This window comes from Trachurus japonicus, chromosome 8 (genome assembly GCF_045865225.1).
Source record: "Trachurus japonicus isolate A0001 chromosome 8, Traja_1.0".
NCBI classification, from domain to species: Eukaryota; Metazoa; Chordata; class Actinopteri; order Carangiformes; family Carangidae; genus Trachurus; species Trachurus japonicus.
The window spans coordinates 4,157,630-4,168,970 of NC_140914.1; the positions used below are offsets into that span (position 1 = coordinate 4,157,630).

At 40.2% G+C, this 11,341-nt stretch overlaps 1 protein-coding gene across 1 annotated transcript; it reads left to right on the top strand.

The window, feature by feature from the left end:
* The first annotated feature begins 1,306 nt into the window (after window positions 1–1,306).
* Window positions 1,307–9,983, top strand: LOC146982377 (trypsin-3-like). Its single transcript, XM_085783367.1, has 6 exons — window positions 1,307–1,427; window positions 3,092–3,112; window positions 3,517–3,679; window positions 6,301–6,569; window positions 8,265–8,419; window positions 9,568–9,983. Exons 1-6 carry the CDS (start codon window positions 1,376–1,378, stop codon window positions 9,826–9,828), a joined length of 921 nt encoding a protein of 306 aa, XP_085639493.1. The 5' UTR covers window positions 1,307–1,375; the 3' UTR covers window positions 9,829–9,983.
* The last annotated feature ends 1,358 nt before the right edge of the window (window positions 9,984–11,341 follow it).

Here is an 11,341-nt window from a genome sequence, read left to right on the forward strand (position 1 = left end):
TTGGATGACATGTTTGGGAATGAGAGCAGTCTGATTTTTTTTTATGGTGAATCAAAATGATCTTGGATTAAATGAAATCTCAAGCCTCTGATAACTTTTAATCACAAGTGACAAATCAAAAATGAAAATGTCAGATTTTTGTTCTATAGGCTCAAATTATTGCTGTCAGAGTTTTTTTGTGTGTGTGTGTTTCCTGAAATGTTCTAACTTGCTACTTTAGCTGAGACAATGGGCATCTTTTTTATAGACTATCTAGGCACTCCCTAATGAGTTTTCCAGGAAGTTGAAGGATTAAAATATAATTATAGGGTGAGGTCTAGTGGTTACATTAGCATTAGTGAAAAAAACAAACAAACGACTTTCATTCTAAGCACTGTAGCCAATTAAGTATAATTTTTTAGGTAGTTGAGTGTTTCTGTTTATTGAAATTTCAGTTTTGTCACATATTTGATGGCCTGTAAGACGTCACTGGACTGAAGCACATGCACTACAATGATCCCCCTTTTACCCTGAGGAGAAAAATGACACTCCTAGTTTTCATTACATAATTCACACTTTGTTCAGAATCTATTTTAACACAATCTTCAAAAACAATTAATCATAATAGTAAAACAAGTCCGACAAGACTCCACACTCCTTTATTTATCCAGTGACCGAGAGCACAGAGAGATAAGATAAAAAATGACTTAATGAATCCCATGTGGTTAGGATTATATCCAGCTGAATCAATAAATCAATATTATTTTTAACATTAACATTATTTTTGACAAATGTTAAATCCTTACACCCCTGTGGGTTTAAGTTATAGTATTATAATAGGCCTATCGTGGCCTACGCATGTGAAGGTGATCAGTTAGTTACATGTGACCTGTGACCGGCTTGACCTCTGTGCTGCAATTCTACAGAATGTATGTGTAAACACAGGGAGCAGTCAAGCAGGGTTTATTGCTAACAGAAACCTGTGACTCTACCTGTACTTATGGCTGCCTTTCAGTCAGGGACACTGGGTTATTGTCATTCATGCTGCAAAGAGTCTACAGTACACACACACACACCAAATATACAGGCCTCTGTGCAAGCATAATCAAATAAAGCTGCCAAACCCAGAAGGACAGGTATATTCTCCGCCGATCCTTCAGGTCTTTTTATGGATTATCTTTATGACAACATTAAGTCAGAGAGCGGAGCTACGGGCCATATAAAGTCTGATGATGTTTTGTGAAATAGCTGGGCGTAGCTACTGTATGTGTGGTATGTGAGGTGTCGCCTTCATTTACCTGACAAGAGAGCAGGTGAAGTGCAGAGTCCCGCCTATACTTCCGTCATAACGGCTCGGACTCGCCTGCTCAGCCTCAGTCTGGACACCGTCTGCATCATGGAGTCGAAGCTGCTTTGTGTTGCCGTGTTGTTGGTGTCGACACTGACAGGTGAGTGTTGCTGCAGATTCTGTAGAAAATCAACCTTCAGACAATTAATCAATAGCTATTATTCACATGTGTCACTGTGTGTATCTGTGTGTATCTTTTAATTTAATAACTGATCACAACAGGTTTACATTTTTAACATTAGAAAAGCATATAATAAAAAAAAAGAAAAGAAAAATAATGTGTAAAATGTTTTTTAAAAAGTTTTTCTTTAAAAGAAGGGAAAAAAACCTCCATATTGTGGTCTTAAAGAGGAACCATGACACCAGTATGAGGAATTCACATTTTAAAATAAACAAACAATTGGACTCTCTTCAGCGTCAAATAACCAGAAGATCCAGTTTTGACATTGTTCTAACAGAAAATCTTGTTTCATCTTGAACAGTCAGTTAAACCTTTATAACCTGATAGGCTGACGTCTTTATTTTAGAGAAAGTTTTTCATACTCAGTCCATCTCAGTTCATTATATGGGAAAAGTATTATTGGTTTTCATTTACAGTTACAGCATATGACAACTGTAAAACATGAATGAGTGCATCCAGCAAAAATAAAACAGTTACTTCCTTGACAGCTCGACAGTGTTTGATATGAATAAACTATTTGTTATAGCAGAGAGTGGGAAGCCTATAGCCATAGCCTATGAAGCTACAGCTTTACGGGCTGTTATTTTATTTTATCTTATCTTAGTTTAGCTTATCTTAGCATAAAGACTGGGAACAAAGAATAAAGAAGGGTGAAACAGCAGCTAGCCTTGCTCTGCCCAAAGGAAAACATGGTCAACCAAATGGAAACTCAAAAGTTTTATTTTATTTTAGGCTATTTAATTTTTTTTTTTTTTAATAGGCCTACTTTTTTTTTCCAGTTCAACAACAATAAAAAAGCTCGAACATTTTTCGTGAATGAAACCAGACTCAGAGGAGTAAAAACCTCCAGGTGACACACACTGAGCTGCTAATCAACATGTGGCTACAAATCATTCACAAATTTGTTTCCAAAACGTCCGGTTCATCGATAAAAGCGACACATTTGTGTGGAAGTTACAATAACTACGACTCCCAAGATGCTTTGTGAGCTGCTAACAGAGGAAAAGTGTCGGAGCTGCAGGATGCTCATGAAATATCGGCTGTTTCATGACTTTAAAGTCACTGAATGTTTCATTACATGTTGCATTTTAGAAGCTCGTTTCATATTTAATGGTAAAATCTTCATGTTTTCTCTGACAGACAAGTAAAAAGTAAAATTTCCCATGTGACATGAAGACGTCACGAGTGTCTCAAACAGTGTAGCAAACACTGATGATCACTTGTGAAAGGCATGAAAACTATTCACTGTGAAAATATTGATGTAAATCATTGATGTCACTTGAACGCACCAGGAAACGTCACTCATCTCTTGACACAATCGATCAGTGTCACTGACTCACTTATTTTTCTAAGTTAAGTTTCCGTTGGTTTGACTCAAGAGTCAACTGCAACTCACCGGGCGACATACCAGGGGTAAATGTCAGACCATCACGAGTGGAGGAACAACCAGTTGGGTTTGTTTTGCCTCAGTGTCGATGGTGATCTATGAGCAGATTTAACAACAACTGTTCTACAGACAATGAATGGCCTCTGGTTTCTGTTCAGTCAATAACACAGAGTTTGATTTATTGTGTCTCCCACAGGAATCAACACACAGTCGGACGGTGAGTTTGCTTTTCATACTTTTTTTTAATAAATAAAGCTGCAGCATCGGCACATTTATCATTATGATTATTGTTTGGATATTTGCTAATACGTCGTCCATCTTGAATTTGCCTCCATGAACGTGGAAACTTCATAAACCCTCAAAACTCACTGAGCATGAACATGTTTGCATACTTTTCCATAAATCCAGTCAAAGATCAAACCTCTGTCGATTCATCGTGTTTCTCTTCACCTGTTGACTGATTGAGCCATTTTGTCTGTTTACACAAAACACACTTGAGTGATTTGATTATTCAAAAACAGGTTTGAGTAACAAAATGCAGCAGCTGGGACTCTGAGGAGGACAAGAGGAACCAGTTTCTCCTCATTATTCGTTGACATTTCTTTCCTGTTTCCCCCTCAGTTTGCGGCGTCGCGTCGCTCAACCCGAGGATCGTGGGGGGTGAGGATGCTCCGGCGGGGGCGTGGCCGTGGCAGGCCAGTCTGCACAGGTCCGGCTCTCACTTCTGTGGAGGTTCCCTCATCAACAACGAGTGGGTCCTGACGGCCGCTCACTGCTTCCCCAGGTAAAGTCTTCACACCAAGGGGGTAGATCGCACTACACGCAGGCGTAGCTCACAGTCGGCCATATTGGAACGGGCAACTGTCTCTGACTCTGGCTGCAGTTACAGTGCAGTAGATAGGTGATCCAGTCATCTTCATTAAAAAAACGATTCATAACTCTGTGAAAAATAAATCAGGAATTAGCTATCACTTTAACTATTTGCATAATGTCACTATAATGTTACTTTTACAAAAAAAAAGTACATGATTAAAATGATCCGTGGTTTTAAGTATGCTGCATCATAACTGCATAGACGTTCATAAAAATCAAACCGTTTTGAAATCGGACAAAAACTGAGCAAGTTGTGGTCATTATAGCAGAACATGCACCATAGGCTCAATGGGCCTCATTCACCAATATCTTCTTAAGAACCTTCTTAGATTCTTTCTTAAGTTGTTCTTAAGAGGTTCCTTAAGAAAACCCTACGTCAGAGACTTATATTTAGTTTATATTTTATATTTATATTTAGTAGCGTCAGCCGTGGATGCAGCTCTTCGGTTGTTATCAGAGACCACACTCTCACATGTGCCACCATAAATATCATCATATTATCACATATGAAAAAAAACCAGTTGTGTGTAGTGTGAACACTTACAGTAAGTGCACTGTTGCAGCCCGCAATTAGGAAAAAAAAAATCTTATCGGCAGCTGTATGCCCCCCCCCCAAAGAAAAGGGGGAAAAAAAATGATATGAATTAAGTGTCTATAATGTTTTTTAAGAGACTGAAATGATTTGTCAATTATTATTATTAATATATATGATTATTAAAAACATCATAAAAGATAAGAAAATAATTCTTATTCAAATCATATAATATCATACAACTGCAGAACAAAAGAAAACGCTATAATCGGTTATTTTTGCAGAAGTCTCAGCACTTAAAAGTGCGTAAGTATACTCCTGACTGTTCTTAGATTTTGTTCTTAGTTAAGAACAAATTCTGGATAAGAAAACATTCATGAATGCCACAATCTTCGTAAAAACTTCGTAAGTAGGACTTAAGAACAAATTTGTTCTTAAGAACGGTTCGTGAATGAGGCCCATTGCTCTGAGGGAGAGAGTTGACCTTCCCAAGATGGCCGCCGTACTGGCTACGCTTTGTCATTGGGCAGCAGCGGTGGGTGAGTCATCTAGTCTTCTTATATAGATCTATGCTTCACACCCCTGAGAGGAGTCGGACACACGGGGGTTAAAAAAGCATGTTTGTCTTCTTGTGCACGTAGGAAAAACATGTTCAGCATTAAAAACAAAACTATTTCCTCTCATATCTCCTAAACTTTTGTGTGGATAGTTCATCAAACTACTCAACTTTTTTTCTTTACAATATTTTTTATTGAAATTTCAAATGTATTTCAAACTCAACATTAAATGTACAAACATTTTCTCCCATATCCCCTCGAACAGACAAAAAAATAAAATAAAAAAGCAAATGGACAGTGACATCAGACATCAGACTAATGGAGTAAATTAAATAAATTAAATAAATAAGAATAAAATGGGACAAAAATAAATAAATAAAATACAATACAATACAATACAATACAATACAATTAAATTAAATTAAATTAAATTAAATTAAATTAAATTAAAAATCCTGGAGAAGTCCAAAGTCAATCATTTTCGATTGTTTCGTTGTTCTGATGAAGTCCTTGGGGTATATTCCAAGTATACCGATTGTTGACGTCAAAGGAATGTTACACTTAACCATCCGTGATAAACATTTAACTACATTTTCCCCAAAATACCAATATTTTAGAGCAACTGCTCAACTTTTATCCTGCACACAATCTGGAACCTGAATCAAAACTAACATGAAAACACAGAAACACAAAAACAGACACATTCACAGAAACAAATGCTGAGACTTTTTAATATACTAGCTAAAGATGTGAGTGATGTTCTTATAGTTGAATGACCTCTGGTGGCCGACCTGCAGTTCCCACAAAGGCCACCAGGGGGCTGCATGCTAAATTACAGTAAAGGGATAGTTCAACATTTTGGCAAATTGGCCCATTGCCATAATCCCTATAGTCATAGCAGTAGGTTCGTTACCTTTAAATTGTCGGTGCAAGCTATTTTTACAGAGTTGTTTTCGAGGCAAATTCATGCAAAACAGCTGATGCACGTTGCCTTCAGGGGCAGTTTTTCATCAAGCAGTCTCTGTATTTCCCTCTACAACAACTCTGTGTGGTAACGTTGTGTTATTATCTCATAGCGTGGTGAATGTGCAGGTCACAACTTGTCCACCAGAGTGTTGTGGAGTTGTTGGATTGTGTATTTGATGAGTTTGATGAGTTAGAAACCAAGAAATCCCATAATGAGCCTCCGTAGCGTAGCTCTGAGCAGCTCACGGCTCTGCTCCGCCGTTCTAAAAAATAGCTTGCACCGATAATTAAAGGTAACGAACCTACTGCTATGACTATAGCGATTATGGCAATGGGCCAATTTGCCAAAAATGTTGAACTATCCCTTTAATGACAGAATGTGAGTTGATTTAGTTCCTTTTACTTTATTTCAGGGAATAAAAAATAAAAACAGTGGTTCTCACGTGTTCTCACATGCTCTCCTGTCATTCCTCTCAGCGCCAGTTCAATCGGTTTGGTGGTTTATCTTGGACGTGAAACCCAGGAGCTCGCCAACGCCAACGAGCAGTCGCGCACCGTGACCGAGATCATCAGACATCCCGACTACAACTCCGCCACCAGCGACAACGACGTGGCTCTGCTCAGGCTGTCCTCCCCCGTGGACTTCACCAGCTACATCAGTCCCGTGTGTCTCGCAGCCGACGGCAGCACCTTCAACGCCGGGACGACTTCCTGGGTCACAGGCTGGGGAACCATCCAGTCCGGAGGTCAGGGTCATTAAAACGTGACAAGATGGCCGCCCGAACCCTCTGTTGAAGGTTTGGTAACAATAAGGGTCCCTTAATTAACGCTATTAGTACATTATTAAGCATTAATTAACTGTTTACAGATATATTAACAATCATTATCATGTATTACTTAGGGTTGGGAAACATATTCATTAAAGGGATAGTTCCAACATTTTGGCAAATTGGCCCATTGCCATAATCGCTATAGTCGTAGCAGTAGGTTCGTTAAAGCAGAAGTAAGCGATCCGGTCGTTTTGGCTAATGCTGCGTTCCAGGCAGGCTTTTGAAACCGTAAGTTACAGCTTCAAGTCACGACTTACGACTTTGTAGCGTTCCAGGCAACCCACTCGTGTTTTTCTGACCTGTTTTACCTGTGAAAGTCACTATAACGGCCACTCGTAACTTCTGACCCGTGAACTCGTACCAGATCGAACTGGTACGACTTCACAGGTCGGAAAAACACGAGTTACGGGTTGCCTTGAACGCACCATAACGTCTTGTCAGCCGATGGAGTTAGCAGCCCCCGCCCTCGTCATGGATCTATTGGTCCTCGTCCCTACGTCACCACATTCAGGCGCATCCCTTGGCTGCACACACAGAGAGGACCGCCCCTTTATGCCGTTCTCTCTCCTCATTGGATAAAACTTGTAGGATACGAGAAAAGTTTTCTCCTCGGCTCAGAGCAGAGCAGAGGGACTGAGAGACCCGTGTTTCGGTCCAAACACTCTATGTAAGTGATTGCTGTCGGAAGATAGAACTATTTAAGACTTATATTAACACAAATATATCGCTTACTTCTGCTTTAACTTTATTTGTCGGTGCAAGCTATTTTTAGAACAGCGGACCGGAGCAGCAGGCTGCTCAGGGCTATGCTATGGAGGCTCATGGGATTTCTTGGTTTCCCTCATCAAACTCATCAAATACACAATCCCAAAACTCCAAAACGCTTTCGTGGACAAGTTGTGAGCTGCACATTCACCACGCTATGAGATAATAATGGAACGTTACGAAACGGAGCCGTTTTCGAGGTAAATACAGGGTAAATACAGAGTCTGCTTTAATGAAAAACTGTCCCTGAAGGCAACGTGCATCAGCTGGTTTTGCATGAATTTCCCTCTAAACAACTCTGTCTGGTAACGTTGTGTTATTATCTCATAGCGTGGTGAATGTGCAGCTCACAACTTGTCCACGACAGCGATTTTGAGTTGTTGGATTGTGTATTTGATGAGTTTGATGAGGGAAACCAAGAAATTCCTTTAGCCTCCGTAGCGTAGCTCTGAGCAGCTCACGGCTCTGCTCCGCCGTTCTAAAAACAGCTTGCACCGACAATTAAAGGTAATGAACCTACTGCTATGACTATAGCGATTATGGCAATGGGCCAATTTGCCAAAATGTTAAACTATCCCTTTAATGTAGCCTATTAGATAGCAGTTAATTAATGTTTACTACTCAAAGTTAGTTACTAAATTATTAAGTAATAATAAAAGTTGAATAATATAATTAGTTATCATTATGTATGCATTACTCAGCATTAACTAACACATTAGTTTATATATTAATGCTTAATAATGCACTGACTAACGTTAATTAAGGGACCCTTATTGTAAAGTGTTACTGAAGGTTTATTGATCGTGTTTATCTAACGTCTCTCTTTCTGTCTTTTGTCTCTGTCAGTGTCTCTTCCTTCACCTCAGAGGCTGCAGGAAGTCGACGTCCCCGTCGTCTCTAACACTCAGTGCAGCGACGCCTACGCCAGCAACGGAATAGGAATCACCAGCAACATGATCTGTGCTGGTTTACTGGGGGAGGGAGGGAAGGACTCCTGCCAGGTGGGTGAGAACTGACCAACCCCCAGTCTGGGATCAAGAAAAGATGTTTTAATGTCTTAATCTTAAAGGGATAGTTCACCCAAAATTGAAATTTCACTCATTAGCTTATCTACTCACCCTCATGTGGACTAAGAGCTGTGAGAAGTTTCAGAGTCCTCCGTGGCTTCTCTGAGTTACAGGGGGTCTCGGCGTAGCAGTGCATGTCCATATGACGGTTGCAAATGGATACCAACTGTCTTCGTAACAAAAAGACACACCAAAAAACATCCAAATACCTCCATGCTGCTCGTATGTAATGTCCGTCTTTTATTGAAGCCCCGAAATGCAAAATTGTCCTGAAAAAAATGAATAAGTCTATATTTCAAGCTTGTTTTGTAGCGGAAGCTTCTCAAAGCTCCTCTTCCTCTTCCAAATTTGGACGAACTGGGAAGAGGAGCTTCCGCTACAAACAAGCTTGAAAAATAGACTTATTTTCGGGACAATTTCGCATTTCGGGGCTTCAATACAAGACGGACATTACATACGAGCAGCATGGAGGTATTTGGATGTTTTTTGGTGTGTCTTTTTGTTACGAAGACAGTTGGTATCCATTTGCAACCGTTATATGGACATGCACTGCTACACCAAGACCCCCTGTAACTCAGAGAAGCCACGGAGGACTCTGAAACTTCTCCCAGGCCTTAGTCCACATGAGGGGGAGGAGATAATGAGGGAAATTTCAATTTTGGGTGAACTATCACTTTAACCTTAATCACTGCAGCTGCAGAAAACACAGAAAGACACAAACAAGCTACAAAACAACTTTATATAAGTTTGACTAAACACAGGGGACACAATAAAGTGAGGTACCGGTCCGGGGCCTTTAGTTGTTCTTCTTGACTTTAGAAGTTGTGCGACAGCTTCCTGTTAGTGGGTTTGACAATAATCTTTTTTTTTTTTTTTTTTGGTTTGACAATAATCTTAGTTTGTTTGGTTTATTAGAACGTCAATATCACATGATTCACATGGTATTGATCACATTGATCATGTTAGCTTAGCATTAGCCTTTAGTTTTCATCAGTTTTCTCAAACATTTCAAGTGTTTTCAGGTAGTTGAACCCTGCAGAACACACCATGTAACATATATATGTGTTGTTGGTCGTGTGCAGGGCGACTCCGGCGGCCCCATGGTCGTTAAGGACGGCGCCCGGTGGGTCCAGGCCGGAGTGGTGAGCTTCGGCATCGGCTGCGCTCAGGCGGAGTTCCCGGGAGTCTACGCCCGCGTGTCCCAGTATCAGGCCTGGATCAACAGCCGCATCACCACCAACCAGCCGGGCTTCGTCACGCCCTCAGGCGGCTCCTCCAGAGTCGCCGGCCAGGCCGCCGCCGTCCTGCTGCCCATCCTCCTCTGTCTCTACACGCTCTCGTAGGACGACTCACAGCGCCGGCCGGGGCCGAGCTGGAATAACCAGACAAATGCTGAGGTTTTTTTTGTGATTGTTTTGGGCGAAAATCCTTGATTATGTGGCGGCGGGTTTTCTTTAAAAAATGAAATGGAACATGCCGGGGATTTGTGCAATTTTATACGTCAATAATAAGGTTAAATAGCGATAGTTCACCCAAAATTGAAATTTCACTCATTATCTAGGCTACTCCCCCTCATGTGGACTAAGGGCTGGGAGAAGTTTCAGAGTCCTCCGTGGCTTCTCTGAGTTACAGGGGGTCTCGGCGTAGCAGTGCATGTCCATGTAACGGTTGCAAATGGATACCAACTGTCTTCGTAACAAAAAGACACACCAAAAAAACATCCAAATACCTCCATGCTGCTCGTACGTAATGTCCGTCTTGTATTGAAGCCCTGAAATGCGAAATTGCCCCGAAAAAAATTAAATAAGTCTATTTTTCAAGCTTGTTTGTGATAATGAGTGAAATTTCAATTTTGGGTGAACTATCCCTTTAATAAGAAAAAGAAATCGCCCCAACAGCCTGTTCTACTACCTTCATGTACAGAGAGTCATTTCTTATGACTTCCTATGAGCAACAGGCTGCATCCAAACTACAGTATATAAACATGGTTCAAACTTACATAACATTCCCAAGTCAAAAAAATGAATTGTGTTTTTTCTTTTAGCTAGCCTATCTTCTGGCACGCGAAGCGGTATCGTTTCATGTTGCGTAATTTTTACATCACTGTAAAAAAAATGGTTGCTCCTGTAAGAAGTAAACATGCAACATTTGCAACGGAAATGCATGGATTATGAAGTCATGCAAGAACTGCATATTTTTGTGCATTTTGCATGTAAATCTTTGACTTTGGCTGCTTATGCGTTAAGTTTTGGGATCGTTTATTATGCCGTTTTCTGTTTTCTATAAACACATTTATACTCTGACAGTCTTTTGTCTTAAAAAAGCGAACAAAACCATCAAATATTTCCACTTGTGTCTCAGTCAATTTACTATAGGCTATCAGCGAGTCGACGTACGACGTACAAAGCCGGTCATTAGCTGATATTAATTAAATTACACTTGACTCTCATTATATTATCGATCATGATCAATCTGCTGATTCTTTTCTAAATCAACCACTACAATATATATAGCTATATATTAAAGAATATATGAAAGTATTTAGAATAAAAAACATTATTTATTTTCTTAACAAAGTGAGGGAGTGAGTTCTTTTGTTGGAGACAGCTGCTCGTCGAGCTGACGACCTGGTTAAACACCGGTGCAGCGACTCGTCGGTGTGAGTTATGGGATGTTGGTGTTTGATGCTGATGCTGCTGCTCTGTTCTCTAAGGACTCGCCTCTGTTTGTACGAAGCTCCACTGTCTTGTTTGGTTTCTTCCACCTGTGAGGTGATGTGATGGCTCCTGTTTAAAATATAAAATAAAAATAATGCAGGATGTTTAGGTTTTATTTAGGTTCTGTTCTAAAAATAAC